This window comes from Oryx dammah, unplaced genomic scaffold, assembly GCF_014754425.2.
Source record: "Oryx dammah isolate SB20612 unplaced genomic scaffold, SCBI_Odam_1.1 HiC_scaffold_17, whole genome shotgun sequence".
NCBI lineage: Eukaryota > Metazoa > Chordata > Mammalia > Artiodactyla > Bovidae > Oryx > Oryx dammah.
The window spans coordinates 5,074,811-5,102,574 of record NW_024070201.1 but is presented as its reverse complement, the minus strand read 5'-3'; the positions used below and the strand labels follow the sequence as shown (position 1 = coordinate 5,102,574).

Here is a 27,764-nt window from a genome sequence, read left to right as displayed (position 1 = left end):
TTTGCCCAATATCCAGAAATGTATTTTATTAGCTGCATCAGAAATTACCCAAGAAGTCAAGGCCAATATTCTTTCTGATTGTGCAGAGATGAATATATGAGCTATATCATGAGCTATATATTGCCAAACATTAAGACTGTTTAAAACCTTTAAAATTTCACAAACTTCTGGTATGACAGACTTCTAAAATTCAAGAATTAAAATTTACAAAAATAAATACCACTCTTGACACTCAATGGACATCTTCACTTTAAGGCCTTTGTCACAAATCTGAATCTTTATTGTTCTGAAATAAATGTTATAAACATAACTCAAAACAAAAACTTCAATATTCAGTCTAAGAAGAGGTGTGGCTCAATGCCCATAACATGTAACAAGAAAACTTCCTTTAAAAAAAAAAGGAAAAAAAAAAAGTACTATGAGAAGTCTTTCATATGAATGAAAATGCACCCCTTAGGTTTTTTCCCCCTCATCTCATTAGCCTGTACACACATCAGGATGAAAAGGTTTGCATTTTCTTCACAAAACTTCTTGCTACGATGCTTGACGAACTTTATGCCACTCAACAAATTCATCAAGAAGAACAGGCCCTAGAAATAAAAGAAACAACTTTTATTAGAATTCAGTGAACTTATCTCTTAAATTATATAAAACAAACTCTAGGGTGACAATAGGGAACTGACCTTTCCCTTCTTTAGATATTTTCCTTCCAGACTCCCTCTTCTACTTAATAGGTGCTTTCTTGGCCTTTTTATTTTTTTTAAAAAAAAAAGATAAGGGACTTTCCACAGTGGATATTTGCAGAAAACAACGTTCTCAAGATTTAAGTGTTTCATGAACTCTCTGATAACTCAGTCAATATTAACCTCTCCCTTTTTCTAACGCTCATGGCTTTCTGCCAATTAATTATTAAATAATCTGCAAAGTGTTTAACATAGTATTTCTGTTACCTCACCAAGAAGTGTGTAAGTTTACTGAAGGTGTGGCCATATACTGTTCCAGGTACAGGGCCTACTATAAATCTGAACACAAAGCAAGTACCTAATAAATATTAACACCTGCCTTAAGAACTACTGTAAAAAGATATTTTTATATTATAAGGAGTTCAAATTTACTTACTTACATAAGTCAGATAGGCAATTTAAATAACCTCACTGTTTATTGTTTGGAAATGTAGGGAAAACTCACTGCCATAAACAAATATGCTTGCCCTATTCTTCTTACAACCCTCTGGTGAACTCACTTTTTCTCTCACTTTTAATGGATATTTCTCTACTGTAAGAAAAACAGGAGACTAGCATAGTAATAAATGACAACTGAAAAGCAACCTAGATGTTGTCATACTGTGGACCAGCACACCAGAAAGCAAGTGCAACATAAGCCACTATTTGGTTCCAACCTAAATCCTATAGAACACAGCAACAGTTCTGTCAGATTTTGCAGTTTTTCAAACAAATCTAGAAGCTGTATTTTTATTCAAAACCTCTCAGTTAAAACGTTGACTCACATGCACATGAAAATACTTATCTACAGGCCAGATATAGTCCTTGAGCTGCCAGTTTACTGCTGTAAGGTATTATTTATAAAAATATTAAATTTTACACTATTTTGTAAGTGAAAGACACAATATATACAGAAAGAAATAAAGTTATCCTTTCTTCAGTATTTTGTTTCTTCAGTGTCACAAAAGTCCATTAACCTCAGTTTACATTTACAGGAAGGTATCTGTTCTGTGTGGGCTTCCCTGGTGGCTCAGTGGTAAAGAGTCTGCCTGCCAATGCGGGAGACCTGGATTCAATCCCTGGGTTGGGAAGATCTCCTGGAGAAAGAAATGGCAACCCACTCCAGGATTCTTGCCTGGGAAATTCCATGGACAGAGGAGTCTGGAGAGCTATAGTCCATGAGGTCAAAAAAGAGTTCAACATGATTTAGCAACTAAACAACAATAACAATCTTTTCTATACAATGCTTTGCAACATGAAAACAACACATGCCGCCAAACTTGTGATGGGAGTGGAAAACTTACAGCTCTAGAAAATTCATCTGGCTTATCTAAATAATTCATCATTGCCTCCAACACCTATGGCATCCTGGGTTTTCCATTCAAGGGGACTGACAGATATTTTAATTTGAACAACTAGAAATCACTGGGCTTCCCTGGTGGCTCAGACGGTAAAAGCATCTGCCTGCAATGCAGGAGACCCGGGTTCAATCCCTGCGTCGGGAAAATCCCCTGGAGAAGGAAATGGCAACCCACTCCAGCACTCTTGCCTGGAAAATCCCATGGATGGAGGAGCCTGGTAGGCTACAGTCCATGGGGTTGCAAAGGATCAGACACGACTGAGTGACTTCACTTACACTTTCACTCAATAATTTCTGATGGAAGTTACTTTGACATTATTTGCCATATTGTGAATCGATATTATGATATTAAATTTAAAGCTTTTGCTACTATAGCTGTTTTGCTTTCCTATTTTTAAAATCATGACTGCACTTTTCTTACATAGTAAAATGCCAGGAAAGACAGGAATAAAGCAGAATTTTAGCTTCTAGCTGCAGAAATTATATTCTAAATTTAGCTATAGTGCTCTGCTACCAAGTAATTGAAAATACTGCATTTACCAGCAGAGATTTTATAATGGTGCTCAATCTAAATTCTCTACCTTCTATACCTGCCTCCCCTCAACACTTCCCACACAATTAAAACAAGGTCTATTAGGAAGTTTAAATTCTTCATGGTAATGCTACACAAATCCATGTTCTCATTTAGCAGCTTTAAGAACTATATTTTCATATGAAAACATTGTATTATATACTTACAAGCACCATCTTCATCATAGTTACTAAGATCGGCATGGACTGTTCTGCTGAATTCTAACACATTGTACCACTGATCTTTGTTCATGACGCGATACTTTGATTGCTGTAGAAAACGATATAAACATTTCTATTACAGAACAAGCAATATCTATTAGGATTTGACGTCAATAAACATAGTTGTAACTTTGTTGTGATTTAGTCTTTCCTAAAACAGTTATTCCTCTTTTAATTATTTGTGTTTCTAAGAGAATTTTCAGGGTCATTTAGATGTTAACATCTTCAAATTTATTTTTTTCTTTTTTATTTCTGAGGAATAACACAGCATCAAGGGCACTAGTAAAAAGGGTAAAGCTTAATAAATTTTTACCAATGTATATGCTGTGTAATCACCAGTGAGATCAAGCTATATAATGTTTCTTATACACAGTAAACTCCCTCCTGCTGCTTCTCATTAAATTGTTTCTTTGCATAAGGTTTACTGTTTAGCCACATTTGAAGTTGGCATTTTTCAGGCCTGGGTTCAAATCTTACTTCTGTTACTTAATTGAGTGACCTTGGGAAAGTTACTCATTGGCTAAGTAAAAACAAAACATAATTCAAAATGGTATTATAAAGGTAAAGATAACATATATTAAACACCCTCTACACAACAAACATTTGAAAATATTTAGTTCTCTCAGCAACCTTTACATGGGAATATTTTTATAAGGAATGATATTTATCTCTGTCCCCAAATTACTAATATGAGGAAGACAGATAATGTCCATCAACCAATCTACTTTATTAGGCTAAAAGATTTAAGTGTGCACATAAGACCTTTTTATACTGTCTCTTATCACAAGCTTTAAACAAAACTAATCTGGGGAACTTGCTATGATAAACAATCAGCTTCATGAGAAATTATTTTCAAAGCAAAAGCATCTATATTCAAAAAATGTAAGAAGTACACCAAAATAAAAGACAAAATTGCAAAAAAACAAAAAAACACTACCAAAGAAAGAAATAGAAAAAAAGGACAGTCTCTTCTTAGAATCACCTTGAACAACAGGTACAAGAATAAAGCCTTTCTTCTAAAAGAATACTTCCTTTATAAATTCAGCATACATGTCTCAGTAATCACTCTATCTAAGCACATTCTCATATTTGGGGACATAAAATATTAAACTTTCTAACTGTGGTGTTGGAGAAGACTCTTGAGAGTCCCTTGGACTGCAAGGAGCTCAAACCAGTCAATCCTAAAGGAAATCAATCCCGAATATTCATTGGAAGGATTGATGCTGAAGTTGAAGCTCCAATACTTTGGCCGCTTGATGGGAAGAACCAAGCCACTGGAAAAGACCCTGATGCTGAGAAAGATTGAAGGCAGGAGAAGGGGACAACAGAGGACATGATGGTTGGATGGCATCACCGACTCAATGGACGTGAATTTGAGCAAGCGCCGGGAGATGGTGAAGAAAAGGAAGCCTGGCGTGCTGCAGTCCACGGGGTTGCAAAGAGTCAGACACGACTGAGCAACTGAACAACAACAAGATATTTAGAGTTTATTCTAATTCTTTAGATTGAGCTTAAGCTTTAATACTAAAATTGGTTCTCTTAAATTGATTTTTTTTCAGTCTAATATTCTGTATATAGAAAGAAACTTGATTTAGAAGCTTGAGATTTGTACACTAGCATCAATTCTCTCCTGAAAAACCCCAAGAAACTAATTTTACATTAAGGGCATTTGTGATAAAAGATTTATCTTTGTTTTTTTTTTTTTTTTTTGAAGGGAGAAGAGCTGTGAGGAAGGGAATACACACAGCTTATGCACAAAATATATTAATGAACATGAACTCATGTCTAAATGAGAGCAGTTAGGTATACACTTAAACAAATTTTCAACCACTTATACAGATATTTTTTAAAAGCTACAGTCTTTTTGTTTTTATTCATTTAAAGGTATGCTGTTCATTCAGCTTAAGTTTTTAAATATTATTTTAAAAATAAAAACATATACATACCTCTAGGTACTGGTAAAATACTGAAAACAGTGGCCATGTCCTCCCAAGGAGAAGAGCTAACATAGACTTAGCAGTATCAATATCAAGGCTTCTCTGATCTTTATCCTAAAACAAAAGATAACAAAGTTCTCCCAAGTGTGGTTTCAAGATAATAAAAAAAATATTAAAATTGCAAACATGGAAATTCCACCTACCCTTGCAAAATCAAAGGCATATCTGTAAATATTCTTAAACGCAGAAATATCATTCAAATGTGAGCGCAAAAAGTCAAATTTGTTCTGTAACTTTTCTGTGCAGTCACACCTTAAATTAAAAAATCAAATGTTATATAATTAAGAAAATTAAAAGAAAGTATCTTTGGGGGTTAGAATGAATGCATTAAATAAAAAAGTGAGCACATTTATGAAGTTAGTTTAGGTTTAAATTCTCTGATTCACAAATTTAGAATAACTGTTGCCTTCTATCTACCAATACAATGTGAAAGGGAAAAGAAAACCTAGCAATCTATGAAAGGTCACTCCAATAACTTTTCTTTAAAAAAAGACACCCACACCTCAAGCATAACCTCGAATAAAATCACAAATATTTGGTAAAAAGAAACATACTAAGATATATGCTTTTACCACACATAAAGTTAAAATGACAGAACAAATAAAATTAATCAGGCCTCTGACACAGATTCTCAGGCACCATCTTGGTAAAAGAGACTAACCATGATTGCTTTTTAAAGTTTAGTAGGTAATCCAGAGGAAATATATTAGTGATTCAGTCATAAACTCAGATTCCTACATTTTTAGTAAACAACAAATCAAAGTATATCAGTGACAGCACCTAACTTTACATAAGGTACATATACAAAAGAATGCAAAGAAGTAACAGGTGTTATCTCTAAAGGTATGACTAACTAAATATAAGGAACTAAAGAAATGGGATGTTCCAAAGTATTACTGGCTTTCTGATTTTACCTGGGTTGATTTACTCCACTATTTAGCAAGAAACAAGGCAAATAAAAGATAAAGCCTTTCACAATTGGCACAAACCTCCAATCTCATTTCCAGCCAGGGCCCAATATCCTTAAAATGTAACTATGCTCTAGTTATATTTCACTTACCATTCCCAAATGCCGTATCTATGCTTTAAGCACATATTATTTTATCTACTTGATATGCTGTTCCTTCTAATATTTTGTCAAAAAATTACTCATCAAAACTAACTCACAGTTTGTCCTCTCTCAGATCATCTGATTCCCTTCAATCAAATTAGTTGTGCCGTCAACCGTGACCAATAGTTTTACACGCAAAACTGATTTCAGTACTCATGACAATACACCTAGCATTCTCAGATTTAACTGAGACTTTCACTGTTCTAAATCAACAATGTGACATGTAGTAACTTATCGTTTTATTAATGTGTAAAATATCTGAATAAATTTCTAGCGTTGCTTAACGCTTGCATTCTTAGAATAAGCCAAACTTGCTCATGTTACCTGTTTTATACACTGCTGGATATTTTGCTTTGTTCATAAATGAGACTGGCTGTAAATTTCATTCTTTCACATTCTTTTTGCTAGTCTTGTAACAAGCTTATAGCAGAAGCCTCAAAAAACCAAAATGAAAAATGGTACACTTTCTTCTATTTTCCAAAAAAAGTTTACTCAACATTGGATTTAGGATATGAACAAACTCAGCAGCTGAAAAACCACCTGGGCCTTTTTACTAAGAAAAGGAAAACCTTTAAACTACTAAATCAGCATTTTAAATGGTTATTAGACCATTTTGATTTGTTAATGTCTTTTTGAATCAGTTTTGGTCATTTATACACGTTTTTGATTACTTATTTCACATATAATTTTACTTAAATATGCCAATTAAAATATTTATATTTTCTAACATGATTATTATATATTTTTACCTTTTCTTTGTTCTTCTTGATTACCTTGTGAGAATTTCTTAATTCTCTCAATTGTATCTTTTTTCTATTTTACCACGGTTTGAACACTTTTAATCTCCTTTCTTCTTTTTTCTTTGGGTTAATCCTTTTCCTAAATTAGATACCAGTTCATATGGTTTTAGATTTTTCCCTCCCCTTTTAATATAATATTTAATGCTACAGACTTCCCTCTAAGTAAAATTTTAGCTTCACCCAAAGCTTTGTCAGTATTAATTGGTTCGATTAGTCATTTGTAAATAAGGCCTTTACAAGTGTGATTTCGGAGGAGCTGTAAAGATAAAGTCTTGCTAGAATAGGTTTAAAAGAGCAAATGAGGAGAAACTAGAAAAAAGAAGCCTGGACAACTGCTTTCAAAAAATCTGTTTCTAAAATGGAGCAGAGAAAAGAGGTAGTAGAGTGCAATGGGGAAGAAAGGCAGAAAGTTCACTTTAAGAAAAAACAAGAGAAACAACCTGCTTCTAAGATGAAGTGTTATTTCAGGTCTCTCCTGTTAATTCAATTAAAACCCTATACATTATATACAAAACAAACAAAAAAAAAGACTCTGAAAGAATCTGAGAAACGATACAGTAGCATGTTCCCTGGGTTTTTTTTCTTGCCTCATCTATCCCAGCTTGGAGCTGAAGGAGTCAGCAAAACAGAAATGCCAACGAGGGCAGACAAAAAATAAACATACAGAAGCCTGCTCTCCCCCTCTAGCCCAAAGTAAGCAATATGGCAAGACAGAAATTGTTAAGGGAAAAAAAAACAACAAACCACTCTTCTCCAGTCAAACACCAAAGAGAAAACTGGCTCAATCCCTACCAATGCCAGCAAAGGCTGAATGGGGAACTGAATGGTCCACCCTCACCAGGATATGGGGGCGTTCTGGGGGCTCAGTGGTCAGGAATCCTCCTGCCAACACAGGGGACTCGGACTGGATCCCTGAATTGGGAAGACCCCCTTGAGAAGGAAATGGCACCCCACTCCAGTATTCTTGCCTGGAGAATCCCATGGACAGAGAGCCTGGCAGGCTAGAGTCCATGGGGTCACAAGAGTCAGACACGACTTAGGGACTAAACAACAAACAAAACACTAGGATATAAGCAGGTCGCCCTCTCAAATTCTGCAGTGTCAGCAGAAACCACAAGGGGTACATGAACTCCCACCAGGCAGTGAAAAGCAGACACTCCTCCTCCTCTCTTGGGAGTGTCAGAGGAGGATTTCGAGTCAAGGCTTTCAGCTTTACCCAGGAACGCGGCCGTCACTCCAGCAGTGTCAATGGAGAGAAAGCATCTGTGGAGGCCTCTCACCTCTGCTGACAGTAATGAGGACTCCTCCCCAAACGTCAAGGATGCAGAGAGGAACTTCACCTTCTATGGGCACTGGAAACTAATGAGGTAACAGCCCTCAGTTCTCCTGCCCAAGTGGTATTAGAGGAAGCTAGCTAAAATAGAAGCCTCAAATAAGATCCAGACTTTCGTAACAAAATAATACTCCAATCTTCCAGGTTTCAATTTAAAAAAAAAATTGCCTGCCATAGCAAGAACCAAGATCTCAAACAGCAAAAGGGTAATCAATAGATGCAAACCCTGAAATGATAAAGATGTTTAGAATCATTTGACTCAGATTTTAAAGCAATTATAAAAATGCTTCAGTAAGCAATCAAGAAGAAATTAAAACAAATGAAAAGATAGAAACTATCACCAAAGAAATTGAAAGTCTAAGGAAAGAAATATATAACAAAAGAACCACAATTTTTGAACTGTAAAATATAGGGCAGACTTAAGCCCTAAAACATCAGTAATTACATCAAATAAGTGTTTTAAATAAACCAATTGTAAGATTAGAGACTGACAGAGTGGAACAACAACAACAAACACGGTAAACTCTATGCTGTTCAGAAGAAACTGACTTTAAACATAACAATATAGGTGGGCTGAAAGTAAAAGAATAGAAAATGATTATTGTACAAACAACTAAAAGAAATGAGAGGTGGCTAAACTAGTATCAGCTAATGTAGACTTCAGAGCAAAGAATTTATCAAACTAGAGAAGAATATTACATAATGACAGAAGGTCAATCCACCAAGAAGACGGAACAATCCCAAATGTGTGCACCAGATGAGAGCTGCAAAATATAAGGAGAAATAAACTAATTCACAATTACAGTTAGATTTCAATCTCTCTCTCTCTCAGCAATTGACAGAACAACACAGAACATCAGTAAACGTGTAGAAGAATTCAACACCAACAATCAACAGGATCCAATGGACATGGAAAGAACATTCTACTCAATGGCAACAAAATACTTCTTTTCAATCCTAAACCAAAAAACAAATCTTAACAGATATAAAATACTTGAAATCACACAGAATATGTTCTTTGACCACAATGAGACCAAACTAAAAAGTAAAACTTAGAAATTAAACAGCCAACTCCTAAATAGTCCATGGGAATGGAAACCAAAAAATATACTGAACTGAATGAAAATGAAAACATATATCAAATTTTTTGAGATACAAAACAGTGCTAAGAGGGGAATTTATAGCACTAAATATAAATACAAACATTAAAGAAGAAAACAGTCTCAATCAACAATCTAAGCTCCTGCCTTTGAAATCTTATCTAGATTCCAAAAATAGGAGCTTAGATTACTGAAAAAGACCAGATTAAACCTATGGCAAGTAGGAAAAGTAAATAATTAAATTATCAGTATCAGGAATGAAACAAAGTACATCATTAGACCTGCAGATATCAAGAGGATATAACTTTGATAACTTAAGAAGAGTAAGTTATCAAACAGACTCAGAACTTCCCTGTGGCCCAGTGATTAAGAATTCTCTCTCCAGGACTTCCCTGGTGGCTCAGAGGTCAAGAATCCACCCGTCAATGCAGGAGACATGGGTTCGGTTCCTGATCCAGGAAGATCCCACATGCCTCAGAGCTCTAAGCCCATGTGCCACAACTTGAGAGCCTGGAAGCTGCAACTACTGAGCCCATGAGCCATACCTGCACGTGCTCTGCACAAGAAGCCACTGCAATGAGAGGCCCACACACAACTAGAGAGCAGCCCCTGCTCCTCCCAACTAGAGAGAAGTCCTTGCAATAATGAAGACTCAGCACTGCCCTACATGGATGAATGAACAAATAAATTAAAAAAAAATTTTTTTTTTAAAGAATTCACTTTCCAATGGAGACGAGGAAAGTTTGATCCCTGGTGAGGAAACTAACATCCCACACGCTGCAGCATGACTTAGCTCATCCTCTGAAACAAGAGAAGCCCCCATGCAACACAACAAAGACCCAACATAGCCAAAAACAAAAACAGGTGACATGGACCAATATTTGAGTTGTGTAACTATTAAACTATTAAATAAACTGAATGCAAAAGTTAGACACATCTATAAAAGACATATACAGGTTCAGGTGGTTTTACTGGAGAATTTCACCATCTTTGAAGATCAATTCTACAACCTCCTTCAAAAAATAAAGTATAAGCAAAAACTTTCCAATTTATTTTATAAAGCCAGTATTACGTTTACCCTAAAATCAAAGACAATTAAAAATCATCACAAGGAAAAAACATTTACAGCTATATATACTGATGAATGTTAATGACTTATTATGGTGATAGTATTGCAGGAATCAAACCCATGTCACCTATGTCTCCTGCACTGCAGATGGATTCTTTTCCCACTGAGCTACCTGGGAAGCCCTTAATTTTGTAATATATACATATATTGAATGTTTTACATCTGAAGCTAATATAACATTTTATGTCCAATATAACTCAATAAATAAGAAAAAGAAAGTTATAGACCAATATCCCTCATGAGTCCTTAACAAAATATTAGCAAATAGAAATTAAGCAATATATAAAAATAATTATATACCATGATCAAGTGGGATTTATTCTAAGTATGCAAGATTGATTCAGTACTTACCAAAAAAATCAACATATTACATTAATGGGCTAAAAGAAGAAAAACCACATGACTATGATTTAATGCAGAAAAAGTGTATTTAAAGTATTTAATATCTACTCATCTTAAAATTCACAAAAAAACAGAAATAGAGAACTTGCTCAATTTGATTTAAAAAAAAAAAAGAAACCTACAAACAACCTACCAGTAACAATACTTAATGGTGAAAAACTGGTATCTTTATCTGTAACATAGGGAACCAAAATAGCATGTCCACTATCACCACATATTCAACATAGTAGTAGACATTCTAGCCAATGCAATATGTCAAGGAAAAGAAATATAAGATATACAGAAAAGAAATAAAACTGTCCTTATTTCGCATCATAATCATATGACACAACTGTCCATGTGGGAAACCATACAACTCTTAGAGTAAGTGCGCTCAGCAAGTCCACAGGACGCAGGACATACAAAAATCAATTCCATTTCTGTATATTAATAATGAACGTATGGATGCTAAAATTAAACATACAACATTTATAGTGACCAAAATAAAGACGAAATATTTAGGTTTAATTCTTAGAATACATGTACAGGACATCCGTGTTTTACAAAGAAATGATGAAAGAAACCAAGCACCTATGTAAATGGAGACATATCTACCTTGGAAGAGTCAAAGAGTAAAGATGTTAGTTCTCAAATTCACATGCACTTTAACAAGAATCTCAGTAAGATTTTTTGTAAATATGTAAGATTATTCTAAAATTTTTTGAAAAAGAGACTGTAATACCAGAACATCCCTGGTGGTCCAGTGGTTAAGACTCCATTCCTAGCATAGGTTTCACTCTCTGGTCGGGGAACTAAGATTCCACACGCCACACAGTGTGACCAAGAAAGGAAAAGGAGGTTAAAAGAAACTGTAGTAGCTAAAAAAATTCGAGAAAAGATGAATCAGCCTACCTGACTTCAAGACTGAGTACACAGTTATAGTAATGCAGACTGTGTGGTCGTGGAAGAAGATAACAGAACAGAACAGGGAACCCAGAACAGACCACACAAGGTAAGTCCAGTTGCTTTTTGATGAAGGTAAAAAGCAATTCAATAGGTGAAAGAGTGGTAGTGGTGCACCAAATGGTACTGGTGCAAATGGACATCCACAGATAAAGAAATAAACCAAAAATCTAAGTCTCATACCTTTGATAGAAATCAAGTCAAAATGCATCACTGATTTAAAAGTAAAATGTAAAAATATAGAACTTCTAGGAAAAAAAATAAGGAAAAATCCTCAGGATCTATGGCTAGGCAAAGAATTCTTAGACTTGACACTTAAAACACATAAGAAGGAAAAAACTAATAAACCAGACATCATCAAAATTTAAAACTTTTATTCTGTATAAAATTCCTTGTAAGAGAATAAAAACACAAGCTACAGACACGGAGAAAACATTTTCAAGCCACATATTCAATGAAGGACTTAAATCTAGAATATAGAGGACACACTCAAAATTCACAAACACACTCAAAATTAATTTTAAAAAATTAATCCACTATAGCTCTTAAGCCTCTTTTCTATTTTCCTCAAATATAGTACACCACCATTTTATTATATCCATCTCCTTTGCAGTTAGTTCTCTATTGAGTTTTAAATCTCTTATATATTTCGCTTTTAGAAATTATCTGAAATCTGATCATCTGAGACCATTCTTTTTTTTAATACACATTAATGTAGTTATTTTATACTGAGATTGTAGTAACTCAAAATACTAGCCTTAAAGAGTCTTATTTTGAAGTTTAAGATCTGTTTCCCAACTTGTTTAGTCCTTTCTGATTGTTAACGATCACTGAACTTTTCTCTGAAGAAATTGAGGCTTCTGTTTAAAATGCTTTCCTGTACAGAAGAACTGCTTCCACTAAACACATGGGAATACTAATTACCTGAGACAATAGTAAAATGCATTTTTGGATTGTGTCTACATCCTCATGACAAAGAGCTCTTTATTTTGACAATGCCTCTCAGCTTGCAGGATCTCAGTTCCCAATCAGCAACTGAACCCAGCCAGAACCATGAAAGTAAATCTTGAAATCCTAACCAACAGGGAACTCCCCAAAAAGCACTTTTAGTTAGGAATTCTCTCAGCTAGAAGCCCATTGTCTCCAACTGCATATGTCAAACCAAGCCCAAGCAAACAAGTCTCCCTCTATTGGATAGATTTGGCATCAATAACTAAATGTGAGAGGTTTTAACATGATTCTCATTGCCATTTGTCTACAGTTCCCAATAGGCATAAGAGGTTAATCCAGGTGACTAAGAATAGGCAGGTATCCTCAGGATAAATGCCAGCTCCATAGAGCCCTATGGAATTACCATCTCTCATAATTTCTGGCTTCTGATTTATTTTTCTATAGTCAAGTACAAGTATGTTTTTTAAAAGATGTTTTATATTTTAACTAACATTTAGATGTGTAAAATGGGAAATGATTTATCGCTTGCATATTTAGGATGCTGTAACTGCCAGAAATGTAAATCAAAGTTTGGATAAGTTAATCATCTAATTTGTCCGGGGCCTACTTCCTTACATATGAATAAGTACACAAAATGTTTCAAGAAGAAACAAGAAAAATTTATTCTTATCATTTATGAGAAATTTTTTATTTACTATTTCAATAAATGGCTTCTACTAGTGCAAACATTCTTCATTCTATGAAAAAGTTTTAATGAAAGTTGAAAAAACTTCTACCAGAAGAATATGCAAAAGAAACAAATTCTCAGATTATATGCTATTATAATAGTGTTTGAAAACTGGGACATCTCAAAACCTGAGTATCTCCAGAGTTGTCAACTGAGAATGTTCCAAAGGTCCTAGTAGTAGAAGTAACTAGTCACAGGTGCTCCCGTTCCCATCAGGACCTACCTTTAAGTAGGGGCCTCGTTTTCTACATCTTTAGAGCTTTATCAGCAGCTTTTCACATTTTTTTAATGATGTGACTCACATTTTCACACAAAATCTTAACAGACTTGAGATTCAGGAGGGAAAACAAGTTAAAGGATACCTCCCTACTTTAAAAGCTTTTTTTCTCTCAATACCTCCAGAATTCAAAATCATCCTCATAGTATTAACATGGGGCCTGGCATATAGGCCCCAGCATTCCAAAACTGTCTGTTAAATAAAGGTATGAATATCAAAAATAAAACACAAAGTAGATGATGTATTACAAAAGGTTTCAAAATTCCCATCTGGGAAAAGGTTAGTGGAAAACTATAGTTCAAACAGAACTGTTAAGTGTGCAAGTAGTAACTAACAAGTCTCTCTAGGAGATAATCTAAGAGATTACAATCCTTTCCAAATATTTTACACTCCACAGTTGTGTGTGCTCAGTTGCTTGGTCATGTCTGACTCTGGATGGTAGGTAGCCCACCAGGATCCTCTATCCATGCAATTTCCAGGTAAGAACACTGGAATGGGTTGCCATTTTCTGCTCCAGGGAGGTACACAAAGTAACAATATTACTTAGGATGAGACCTCAATAATACAGAGATAAAGAACAAAGTTTCAAGTCAAACAGAGAATTGAAATTCCAATTTTTCCACTTCCAGCCATGTGGCTTTAAGCAAGTTATTTAATCTTTTCCAGTCTGTTTCTCATTTTAAAACCACAAAAACAATGAGACAGCCATAAGGTTACTGAGGATCATGTATTAAATGTGTAACACAATTTTAGCTTGACAGGCTGAGTTAAAACACAAACTTCCACATTTATCAGGAACATCATAAAGACATGGCTGAAGCCAGCAAAACCAGTAAACACGCCCAAGCTGTTATTAACAGACAATTCTGATATTTAATCTAGCTCCAAAACAGACTCACAGGAGTTAATAATCTTGATACCTCTTAACTCAGCAAGTGTAGGGAGAATATTTCTTCTGAACTAAAAAGAAACACGTACTATAAGTAGTACAGCATGGAAAATAAGAATAGTCTATTTTTGAATATCAAATAAAACTATAGTTTCCAGGGAACACTGGCACAATATGATAACCATCTTCAAAGTCACTGCTGTTAGAATGAATAGAATGGGTTTAAATTTCAACATAAAGGCTTAGGGATTAATTTCCTGAATATTGTTAAACATTCTATTAACAAGAGAGACTTGAATTTCTGCTTCATTAATGACCTTTAAAATGAGAGAAAATTTTCATTTAGGTCTAAGTGAGGTTTTCTTCCTTAATCTTCAAGTCCTAATAAGAATGCTATGACACACTGATGCTATAATAGGAAGAATTTTATTCACAAAGTTATGGATTTAGAACATTCTCTGAATCAGGTCTATTGACCTCAATACAAAAATTCCACCTCTGGAGGCATTTGGAAATGTGGAGGGGGGACATTCTGAAACAGTCATGGTGACTCTGCAGGAGAGCAAAGGGGAAAAACCACACCAATGACAACTGGTACTTGGGCCCCAAATGCTAAGTGAATGATAAATCATATGCCACACACAGTATAGCATACAATCTACTCAAATCTTCTACTCTCACCAAAAAAAAAATTATATAAATGTTCCCCATTCATCTCTCGTGTAAGAAAGTAAAGTCCGTCAAGCCTTTACTCTTCAAAGTACAGAGTTCAATATGGAGACCAGAAGGTATACAATTTGTAGTCTACTGGAAGACAGCTTAGTGTACTACCGTTCTCATCAGATCCTATTCTTTCTTTCTTCATGATCATATTCAAGTATACTCTTTTCAAAGATCTATGCCCACAATTTTCTCTAACAGCATGGTAACTCATCTTTGCTCCAACAACAAACTTTCAGCTGGTACATGTGAGAAAAGTCCTTTGCTCCAATAAGTATGGCAGAATAAAATTTTCAAGTATCCTTGGAATCTTGCCGCTACAGATCCAAGGAAGAAGATCCATATGCAACATTTTGAGTGTAGCAACATATGTGCATTATAACGGGGATAAGGTTCACAGTTTTCCTTAAGATTTTCAAGAGTATATGATCTTAAAACATTTTTTTAAAAAAAGAAAAATCAACTCTATTGAAATCATCCCCCAAATCTTTGATAGTTCCTGTGCTCAATAACCTGGTGCCTTCCCAATCTAAAACATATGGTTTAAACTCTCTCAACATATTACTCAAAGTCCTGCATAATGCAGCCATATCTCAACTATCTGGAGTTTAAAACTGCTGTCAGTGTCTTTTATGTACCTTTTGATTCCAGCAAACTAGACATACGTTTTTCCTTCTCAAGGCTCTGCTCACAGTTTTCTCTTGAAACATTTTTCTATATCCTCAACCATCAAAATCCTAATCATTGTTCAAGGTCTAGTTCAAATGCTACACCTATAGCAAAGACTTGCCTGTCTACTCAGTGGTAATTAATCTCCTTGGCAGCTGTGCTTTCACAGTATCTGTTACTTTTACTCAGCACCTGTCCCATCCCACATGGATCTATGGTTTGTTTCTCAGTCGTATCCAACTCTTCAGAGACCCCGTGGACTGTAGCCCACCAGGCTCCTCTGCTATGGGGTTTCCCAGGCAAGAATATTGGAGTGGGTTGCCACTTCCTTCTCCAGGGGGCCTTTCTGACCCAGGGATGGAGCGCACATCTCCTGGATTGCAGGCACATTCTTTATCGCTGAGCCACTGGGGATTTATATTTACAGTATTGTAACACTCTCCTGGCCTGCTAGAATGTAACTAAGTAAAAGCTGTGTCCCATGCCTCACTGTGATCACCAGTAAGCAGCACTGTATCTTAGATAAAATAAGGGTAAATATCTATTAAATTAAATCTGACTTGAAGGGAAATTTGACTATTAATAAATAACAATAAAACAAAATAGAGCAAAATATCTGGAAAGGATATGGCAATCACATCCCCAAAACTTACAAAATGACCATTCTACTCCAATTATGTACAAATTCATACCCATAAATTCTTTCACACAAGAGAAAACAACAATTCAGTTATGGAAAGTCTGTGTGAATAACAGCTTTAAAATAAATAAATGTTTTCAAAAAAAGTATTCTGAAAACAGTTAAGTATTACACAATTACAGATTTTAATTAACCATGATTATGATATTCTACTATTCTTGACCATAATGTATGTCTTAACTATCAGACTGTTTCTATTCTTTAGCAGAGCTCTACTCAAGTTTTCTAAGGGTTAAAATTAATTAATTTGAAACAGCTGATAATTACATTAAAGTGATTCAAGAGTCATCAAATAACTATGTTCAGGTTAAATTAAATCCTAAAAATAGAAACAACTATAAAAAGAACGAAGTCTGTAAAATTTTATACTTTATAATTGTATAAAACCAAGTATACTAGAAAACTATACATTTTTTGAAAAACTAAGAGCTCTGTCTCTCTTGGTTTACTTTGAAAACTATTTATACAGGTTCCTTAAAAGAATATTCAGGGGATAATAAGACTTACCCAACTAAGAAAAGATACTTTGTACATCACATAGCAATCTAGATCATCAGAGGAAAAAAACTATTCTCCCAGTCAAGAATGCTTGCCTAATTTTAGTAACTTCAAGGCTCTACACTATAGAGCTCTAGGCAAATGGGTAGGGGATAACACATGAGTGAAACAAAAACCTCTGGGTCAATTTTAAGTGCTAAATATTGCTTTTATTATGTAAAGCCTGTGAACTTCCTGCTGGAAAGATTTGCTAATAATCAACATGTTCATGGGTTCATCAATTTTCCTAGCATATACCTAAAGCCATATGCAAATACTAGAAACATTTTTGTTTATATATGTTATACAGAGGCTCCTTATATAATATCAAGTTATTCAAAAGCAATTAGAAACTTTTGGTTTAAAAATATGCAAACACTTGTTAGCTGAGATATTGAAAAAAGCAGGACAAAAGCAGCAGCAGAAGAGTACAAAAAGCAACTGTAATGCCAAATAAAAGGTCTCACAATTAACGAACTATGTGACAACCAATACAGGTTTTAATAAAACAGACTGAGCTGTATAAAATTCTTTATATTCTTTGCATACTCCTGTATATTTTATCCTTCTCTAAAAAATTAATTAAATGGTGGCAAACAGCTCAAAGAATTTCAGAAGCAACATTATTTTAATCTGCCATGTTATTGACACCTAGATGAATGGCAGAGTCTGTGGTCTTGGTTATAAACACTACGATTTTAAAAGTTAATAATGGCCTTCTATTTTATAAAGACTGCTAACAAAGGAAAACACAAAGGAATGACACAATAGGAAGTGCAGTATGGTAGACTGGTCATCAGGAAATTAAAATTCTAGCTCTGCTATCCTCAGTTCCATAGGAACTATGTAAACTTTGGCAAAAATGTTCTTCACCTCTCTGAATTTCAGACTCCTCATCTCATCTAGAAATAATAAAAGTGAGAGAGTTGACTTTGTGTGCTCTTTTCTTTATATCTGTGTGTTTGTATATACACACATAAAATATCTAAATGTTAATCCTGGTTTAAGAAACATTAGACACTGAAAATTCAAAAATATTTAAGTTTCATACGAACAAATACATTTGAAAAATCAGGTATCCTGAAAGTTAAGGATAGGCAAACAAGGAGTAAACAACAGTTAAGCGTGTTAATTAAAAACATAAAACAGGAAACTAATTAACCTCCAGTTTGGGGCTCCAAAAATATTATAAATTTATGCTTGCTCTATTTTAAAATGTTGATTATTAATTACTTCCTGGATGAACATCAGGAATATGACATAATATAAAATTAACACACAATTACCAACTGAAACTAAGCACACTGTACTCTAGAAAGCCAAAATCAAATTATTTCTATAAAGAAGCAATTTTGTGAAAAAGAAGTAATTTTGTAACTTATAAAAGCATTCAAAAGCAGCATACAATGTGAAAGTATACAACTATAAAATGGCTAAACGTTGCACACTTATTTATTAATGCCAAACAATATTTCTTTTATTCTTTAAAACTGTCACGTAACTCACTTCAAATTTCTTTTTTAATTATAAAACTGAAGAGAGAGGAGGTCCCAGAGCTCAGAACTGTTGAAGAACAAACTACTCACGTAGTAGAATTCTGTATTCTGAGAAGGAAGTCCCTCATTGCTCAAACATTCCATGAATAAATAACTTCTATCATAAAGCTCTAATTCATGCATCAGGAGAACAGGTGGGTTTTAACAGAACTGTTCTTAAAGATTCTTTCTTTGAAAATATGAAAAATGGGAGTAACTGTTCATTTGGCAAAGACCATAACATAATTTTTTTCAATCCTAAATTGATTATTATAGATAAAACTAATTTAAGGTGAAGCCTTACTCCTGAAATTACGAAGCACAAAATATCAATTAAGATTTTCAAATAGGCCATCAAATTTGTTTTTTAAAAAAATTTCTTACTGTAATGAAGTCATCCCCTTTAACCATTCTTCCTTGGTAAAAAATCCCATGCTTTCAGCCTCCAATTTCCACGCTAAAACTAACATAATAATCTGGAAAGAACAGAACATAAAGGATAGGGGAGAAGTCAGCACAGAGATTATCATGTCTATATTTATCATGGAGAGCATTTTTATACAACTATTTCCATCCTTCAACTATTAAAGAGTACAATCTCTGGAATTATTAACTGTAAAGAAATTTAGATGGGTCAATTTCTTAAAAGCAAAATATTCTAACAGTTTCTGAAGGTAGAATCTCTCTTACTCTATCACAAAAGACATTTATATCAAGAAAGATAATACATGCCCAAGTTAAATTCACTTAAAAAAACCTAAATGAAAATCTGCAATATTAATGAGGAAACAAAATTTTCTTATAAGATTAAACTGTTCCAATTTTTAGAAATTTATGAATATTCTATACCCCACTTGCATTCCATTCTACTTAAAAATAAAACATACATTTTCAGGTTCAACACCAATGTCTTCACAAAATTTTTCCATTCCTTCTGGCCCTACAACTTCATCAGGACCTTCAAAGACAAAAATAATTTATATATTTTATTGTTATAACTTTATATCAACATAAAACAGAAGCCACTGTGTTAAAGGAATTTATGAATACATAACATTTTTTTGTGAATAACTGACTTTGAATTTTGATATACCTTTGATAAAGTATAAATATTTGTACAGATTAAATTTTTTTAACTTTGAAATCCTCTTTGAACACATTATAAAATATAATAAAGGACATAAAAACAAACATTAATGACAATCACTAGGTTGTACAATCACTTGACTCTATCCTTAAAAATACATTTACTGAGAGCTTCCTCTGAAGAAATTTTTTGACAATGCATCAGTATAAAAAAGCACAAGAAGAAGGTTCTACTAGAATGTGCCAGTACCAACCCACAATTCAAGACAGTAAACAGAGGAGAATATCTGTTTCTCACTAAAACAGATGGTCATTCATTAACCTTCTGAAATATATCCATAAAAATTTGATATTTTTTAAGATATAACAATAATGATATAAGAAAATGGCTACATTGAGATTCCAGAATGAGAAATTTTCCAAGTAAAGCATGAATACTATGTAATCTTACTGTAGAAATAAATGCTTAATCCCTCAATTAGCTATGTCTATCATTAGTTTAAAAATTAAGGACATTTTTCCTATTTTTTCCCTTAGTAACACTAAACATAAGTCAGTACATCAATTTTCCTGTTTTTTATGTTATCTTTTGCTTGGTAAGAGTAAAACAAATTTGTGACAACATGCATGAACCTCAAGGGCATTCTGCTAAGAGAAACAAGTCAGAGAAAGGGAAATACAACATGAGCTCACTTGTATAAGGAATCTACCAAAAACAACCAAACTCAAATACAGAGGAGTGATTGGTGGTTGCCAGAGGCAAGGGTGGGCAAGATGAGTGAAGGTGATCAAAAGGCACAAACTTCCAAACTTAATAAGTCCTGAGGATGTAACATGGAGCAGGATGACTATAGTGTTAATAATACTATTTCGAGTATTTCAAAGTAGCTAAGAGAGTAAATTCTTAAAAGTTCTTATCACAAGGAAACAAAATTTGTAGCCATGCGTAGTGACAGGTGGTAATAATTTTGTGATAAAAACATATATCATTATGTTGTGTACCTGAAATTAATATAATAACAAACCTCAATTTAAAAGGCTAAAATAAAATTTAAAACTAGATATGATACAAATATGTTTACCCCACCTGGTTTTTGAAAGAAAACACAGTCTTCAAACATTAAAGTAGCTAAGAGAAACTTGTTTCCTTTCTTAAGGACTAAAAATACTCTGCTTATATGTCATGGACTAGACCAAGGCTGCTCAGGTGGCATTTTAGATCACCATCTTTAGTTCATAAGCACAACATGGGGCCAATGTCCTATGGTTTTTCTTAGTAGAAAAATGTAACTACCCAGTATGGGACCAGTTAAGCTTTTATTGTCTCAGATGAGGTCCAGACTGCTAAGATGATATTAACACATGATCTGAAACCAAATGTTTTAAAAATTCTTTGGTCTAAATAAGTATTGTATTTTTTTATACAGTGAAATGTTAAAAGGTGAAGGAGTGATAATTATAGGAAACTTTCACTTCCTAATATACATTTGGAGACTTTTTTTATGAAAATGTGTTAATTACATAATTTTAAAAGCACACATACATAATTAAGGTGTTAAAAAAATAACCGAATGTGCATCCTTATATGTGGTTTGGATGAAAATAAAAACCAGATAAAGAACTGAATGGAAGAAAACAAAGATTTTTTAAGTCATGATTGAAATATATTTTAAACTTTCCTAATGCAGCAAGAAAGCAAGCTTGTCCTCCACACTGCCATCACTAGTAATTATATGAGAAAGCTGAAGAGTCATATCAAGAAATATCAGTTACTGTCATAAAAAATAGCCTCCCTGGAAAATGGGAGACTACTGATTAAAATTTGATAAGAATCAAATTAAACTGTGTTATATAAAGATATATAAGATACATATAAGACCTTTTGTAAATGTCAAGTGACTTTCACAAAACAAATAACAATCTAAATCTAAAACCAAGTCTATACTATAATGTTCTTTTCCCCAGATCACATAACATCAATTATATGTCTTCAAACAAACTCTTCCAATAAAACTACTTCCAGGGTAAAACCTCTGGAGCAGAATTTAACTATTTCAGGCACAATATGGGTTTCTACTCAACTTAAGAAGCTATGAAAATGATTTAGTTCACTCTACCAGCTGGTTACTTTACTGCTGCTGCTGCTAAGTCAGTTTACTAGGACTAAGCAATTATATCCCCCTTTTTCTGATTCTTTTTAAGACTTTAAAATGCCTTTTCACTTCTAACACCTTTCTTCAACAACAGGCCTAATATATTCCTGAATCCTTGCCAATGCAAGTATCACTCAAAATGAGAGGTCTTATGAAAGGGAAAAACTATCAGGCTTTTCACACACCACTTATGACCTACAATATCTTATTAACAAGATTTGTGGTAAAACATTTTGTTGCAGTTGTTTCGCTCAACTGTGTCAGACTCTTTTGTGACCCCATGGACTGCAGCCCGCCGGGCTTCTCTGTTCATGGGATTTTCCAGCCAATAATACTGGAATGGGTTGCCATTTCCTCCTCCAGGAAACGCTTTTAAAATTTAAAAGAAAATCAATTTTCTGATGGTTTAATAACCATATAGTTCCCAGCTATATCTGCAGGGTCTAAAACAATGCCAGCCAGAGCAAATGCTCAGGGAAAAAAAAAATCTGCTCAAAGCATGACACAGCACCTTAAACATAAGCTACATAGGAGCTACACTGTTAATTTTTTGGAACAGTATTGTAAAAATATACAACCAGTAAATCTGATGCTGCAAAACTATCACTCTTTTAATAATAGCTAACATTTATTGGGTTCTAACTACATACCAGGTACAGTACTAAGTGTTTTCTTTACATGTTTTATCTCAGAAGGCACAATTATTGTCTCCATTTTAAACAAGGACATCTCAGTTACTCTAACTGACAGGCAACTAGCACCTCCTCATCGTTTAGGTCTCTGATTGAACTAATCTCCAGAAAGGCCTTCCCTAGTCACTTTATTTGAAAGTCTATCCCAACTTTCTACTTTCCATCCCTGCATCACACCACATTACTTTTATAATCCTCCACCATGTGTAATTATCTTGCTTATTTACTGTGTCTTCCCCATTAGAAGGCAAGTCCCCCAAGGGTAGGGATCTTGTCTGACTTGTTCACCACTATATCCCCAGCACTCAGCACAGTGCCTGACACACGGATACAAGTGCTCCATAAATATGCATCATTACATGAATGACAGAAAATAAGTTAACCTCAAGTATACTTACTAATATTTTTTTTGGAAAAGGAAAACTGGCTGCCACGTACAAATTTTAAAACAACATAGTAGCAGCTAAGCATAGGCTACATGGTCAGAATGACCGGGTTTGAATCCAGGCTCTTGTCATTGTATGATCTTGGGCAAATTACTTGATCTAAGCCTGTTTCTCATCTATAAAACAAGAATACCACCAACTACTTAGCAGAATGGTCACAGGAAAAAAAATTACATAATAAAGAATAAAGATAGCAATTAGTTTGCTATTAAAAAATGTTGCCATAGAAAATAAATGGTTAACTAAATCTAATCCTACGATACCCAGGAAAGTCCCTATGAGAAGTAAAACAATCAAGCATGAAAGAAAAAAAAAAAGACTAATTAATTTTATGTATCTAGTACCCTTTATAGGTGAAATAAGATGACCAGCCTTTGACTCTATATCTTACCATGCATACCAGTAAAACTGGCATTTTCAATACTGGGTCAACATTTCAAATGGAGGTCAAAAGAAAATGAATTCCCTCCATTTAATTTGGGTTAGTGGTTGTCTTGGGATGCCAGTAATAGCAGCTTTTCTGGTCTATAAAGAATCTGTTCTGTTACTAAACAATTTTTAAATTATATTGTTGAGATTGCTCAGAGGATACCAACAGTGAAGCTACCGTCTCTCAAAATAGTCTTTTTCCATACATAACCTAAAAAATTCCCTTGAGATCTAAGCCTTATTATCACTAAATATAAGACAATGACTGCATATACAGTGTTTTATTCTAAACAAACACTCTGAGGATGATAGGTAAAAGGGGGAAAAAAACCCAAAAACCCAAACAGGGAGGCAGGTAAAAGAAGGAAACTGTTGGGGGTGGAGGGCAGATTTAAAATCAATAAATCCAAAAAGAACTAAATCATTCTAATGATTCTATGGGGAAAAAAATGTATAAAATTTAATATGAATTAATCTCCCCTTTAACTGCTATGAACAAGTTAATAATAAATGAGAAACAAGTTTCTTTTTCATATACTTAACTCTGGCCTCATCCGAGGCTTATGACATTTACCTCTGAACTAGTCTCATCCTAGACCTACAGTTGTTCATTCACCACCTATAGGATTTAGTGCAGGTTAAACTAGCTTCTTCAAGAAATTTTCACTGACACTTTCAAGGTTGGGTTATATGCTCCTCCTATGAACTCTCACAGTGCATCTTCCTAATATATTAATGGCATATAGAATACTATACTAACATCAGTCTGTTTACTTCCTTATTTATTATTGCATCTTCAGCGGAAGTGAATGGCTAAATAAATGACTGTGCTGCTGCTGCTGCTAAGTCGCTTCAGTCGTGTCCGACTCTGTGTGACCCCATAGACGGCAGCATTAAAGGGTAAAACTGTCATGGAATGATACATGAGTTTTAAATCTTTTACTATGTCTTCCCAAAAGTTTCACAAAAAAAAGTTTCAGAAAATACAAGCTTATGGTTCAGAAAAACTTCAAAGAAAACTGAAAAGAAAAACAAGAACCATATAAAGTATAAAATATTCTATTACACATTGTTTTCCAGAATACTAACTCTACTGTAGCCAATGGACATAAACCAATGAATCTATTTACAAATTTTACTAACAGTAAATGAGTTTCACCCTACCCACTAAACATATACTGAATTACATATTTAAAAAGATATCAGCCTAAAAGGGCACCAAATTCTTAGCCTAACCATAATCCTCACTCTTGACCCTGATCTCATCACACAGCACTAACACACAGCAGGCCTGAAATAAATATTTGTCAAATGAATGAACCAAAAAAAAAAAAAAAAAAGTTTTAAAGCATGTGACTGATATCTTCTTATATTAATTTCATTACCTGCATACTCATAAAACCAAGCCAGGCACTTCTTGCTTGAAAAATGTTCCTCTCCACTTATTAGTCTAGCAGGGGGTTGGGATCTGCAATAGCTTAGAAAACACACAAATGCCTAAGAATTGTATCAAGTCTCAACTTTTAGTGAAAAGCTAAGTTCAATATGAACTACTTCAATTCAAACCAAAGTCTCTCTCTTTTTTGTTTTTTACAGTTGGTGTTACAGGGAAAAACTGGAATTGTTAAATATATGCAATTTGAAACAGTAATCTAAACATAAAAATTTCTGGCTAATAAAGCCCAAATGCTACTTTGCTCACTATCAAATACCAAAAATATCACTAAAATTATTGCTCCCAGATTTCAAAAGACCACACAGAAGTTCAACCTAACAGTCTCAATGCAGGACTGACAGTTGGGAAAATATACATCTTTACAGTGATTCTGCTGATTTGCATAGAAATTCTATATGTGTATAATTTGAAAATGAACCTTACAAAGTATATTTTGATACCCAGTGAATCAGTATTTCACAATATTATATATTAGGAGTTATTTACCATCCACCAAGCTTAAACAAACATTTTAAAGATAAAAGGTAATATAGGACTTAAAGGTATAATTAGATTCCACAGATTAAAAAGAAAGAAAATAGATCATACCAGTTCAAATAATTGAGCCAAAGCAATTTAATCCCAGGATCTATCTTTTTCATAAAATAATTAAAATTTAGAAAGTTTTTAAGTGGCCTCTAAGATTTAACGAATAGAGAAACTTTTCTCAAGGAGCTCAGTTATACTACCACAGTGACAGGAATGCTATAACTTCTGCAACTATGTAATAGTTTTTGAATAATGTAATATAAAATAAGGGTGCCAAATAAAAATTTTAAGTTGACAGAGCAAAGTATCACCTGAGTGCTAATACTAACGGCTCAGCTGTTTTAATGTGCTTAATTTAAATACTTTTAATACGTTATACATTTTAAGATTGCTACAAGTTAAAGTAAAAGAAATCTAATTTGCATGCTTCATACAAATATGAGCTAGTGGAGTATATGTCAAATTCTAGTATGAGTCATTAAGAGGTATAAGAATACAGCAGCATCTTTCACAGTAATAGTCAAATACCCTCGGGCTCTTCCGCCAACCACAGTTAATAAGAGGAAAAATCCAACTAATTACAAAAAAGATGAAGCAGACTAAAGAGGTCACCTACCTTACATTTTAAGGAGATTTCTGTTTAAGGAGAGCTCTATCATTATCTCCTCTTAATAATGCTGGCTACTTTAAATGGTAGCATCTTAAGTTCTTACATTAAGTGCCAACCAGTAAGACAGTCAAGACATCCAATAAGGAGATTTAAAAAACCCACTTCTGACATGTAAATTGCAATGATTTTTTGCAGCATAGTGTTGCTGTAATGCCTTAATGACATGCTACAACGGAACCAAAGCACTATACAACTACAACTCTGCCTTGCTTTTTCTCCAAGAAGATGCAGAGTATAATAGCTCTCAAATTATTAATATTTATGTTGAGAGCTAACAGCATCCTGATGGCTAAACAACAAAACGCATGCAGGGCCTTTTCAACTTTGCATACAGCGACTTGGCTATGGAGGCACTAAAGCCAGGCACTTTATTTGGCAGGTGGAGGCACTATGCTTCCAGAAAATGGGGCTCCTGCTGGGATGGTTCGGGTTAGAATACTCCAAATACTAAATCTGGAGGCCAATTCCAGCACAAGGAGCTTCTCTTTCTATGACTCCCAAAGCAGCAGTCAGGACGAAATTCCTCGCGCTCTGCTCCTTTCTTCACAGTCTACAGAGAAATTCTAGAAGTGACCCTTGCACAGATATGTACACTGCCAGGTCTGGATTGAGGGCGGGGGAGGCTTATAGAACCGGGAGTACTCGTCTCCCCCACCCTCCCCGGCACGCAGAGTCGGACGGGAAGCGACTCTCAAGAGTCCCTCAGCGGCGCCTGAGCACACAACCCAACACGAGGTGGAGCCCGGCACAGACTCACGCGGTCCGGCGCCTGCCACCCCGGTTTATCAGAGGGGGCTCGCCTCTCCCCGGCCCGAGGCCTGGCCGGCCGCCTCCTCTTTCGGTCCTGAAGCAAAAAGAAAAGACTGAAGGGCAGGGGGCGGCGGTACCTGGAGATTTTACACTTTTTGAGGCCTCCGTCTTCCACCGCTGCCGCTGCCACCCCAGGAGATTTTCTCTTCTTCTTCACCGGCATCTTCCGCCCTCCCCGGCGGGGCGGGCAGGCGAGCCGGGGAACGGGGTCGCTACCCGCTGAGGACTCCTCCCGGCTGGCTCCCGCTTCCCATAGACAGCAGCAAGCGAAGGAGCAGAGCTGCCAGCCCGCCCCCGAACGGCGGAGCCCTGCCGCCGCTCGCTCCCAGGTCCCCTGCCCGTCCTTCTCAGCGCAAAGCCTCGGGGGCTCCCCGCCTGTAGGCACTTCGGCGGATCACACCGGCAAGAGAACGCTGACGGCGGGGCACCGCCGCCAGTCACACACTACTACAGGCAGAGGTGCAGCCTGACCCGGATGCGGATCGCCCGAGCCCGGAAGTAACGCGCCTCAGAGACGGCCGCCGGGGGCGTGGCCCCAGGAGGGGCGTGGCTCCTCTCTGCGTGGCTCCGCACTGCCTGGCCGGGTTACTCTGTGAGGGCGCCTCCAATGAAGAAGGTGGGCGCTACTGACTCGTTGACCGCCTTTAGTTGTCAAAGCTATATCCCGACTTTTCTCACGAAGCTTCCAATCTGCCTTAATACTGATGGTAATCCCCCCCAAAATGTCTTAGGAAACCACTAATACTCTGCAGAATGCCATTAATTGGTTCAGAATGGACATGTGATTCTAGGCAAGCCAAT

General features: G+C 35.2%; 1 protein-coding gene across 6 annotated transcripts; it reads right to left on the bottom strand.

Annotated features, from left to right (window-relative positions):
* On the bottom strand, positions 1-27,452 carry DCUN1D5 (defective in cullin neddylation 1 domain containing 5). Of its 6 annotated transcripts, none has more exons than XR_005724114.1 (8): positions 27,041-27,430; positions 19,581-19,651; positions 19,078-19,169; positions 14,543-14,603; positions 5,015-5,123; positions 4,821-4,925; positions 2,821-2,923; positions 1-590 (listed from the first exon to the last, which is right to left on the bottom strand). XR_005724114.1 is itself a non-coding variant. In XM_040257850.1 (8 exons), the coding sequence occupies exons 1-8, from the start codon at positions 27,124-27,126 to the stop codon at positions 535-537; spliced, it is 714 nt and encodes a 237-aa protein (XP_040113784.1). In that variant the 5' UTR covers positions 27,127-27,452; the 3' UTR covers positions 1-534. The 6 variants fall into 6 exon arrangements, 5 of the variants coding, with proteins under 5 accessions (XP_040113784.1, XP_040113788.1, XP_040113789.1 ...); XM_040257850.1 differs by lacking the exon at positions 14,543-14,603 and adding an exon at positions 24,885-24,976 and having other exon boundaries at positions 27,041-27,452; XM_040257854.1 differs by lacking the exons at positions 14,543-14,603; positions 19,078-19,169 and adding an exon at positions 24,885-24,976 and having other exon boundaries at positions 27,041-27,431.
* Positions 27,453-27,764: the final 312 nt, after the last annotated feature.

Coding starts and splice junctions, on each gene's coding strand:
- DCUN1D5 (XM_040257850.1), bottom strand. CDS start 27,126: ATGCCGGTGAAGAAGAAGAGAAAATCTCCTGGGGTGGCAGCGGCAGCG. Junction 19,170..19,580: donor TTGGTGTTGAACCTGAAAAT/GTATGTTTTATT, acceptor TGTTCTTTCCAG/ATTATTATGTTAGTTTTAGC. Junction 2,924..4,820: donor TATTTTACCAGTACCTAGAG/GTATGTATATGT, acceptor CGTTTTCTACAG/CAATCAAAGTATCGCGTCAT.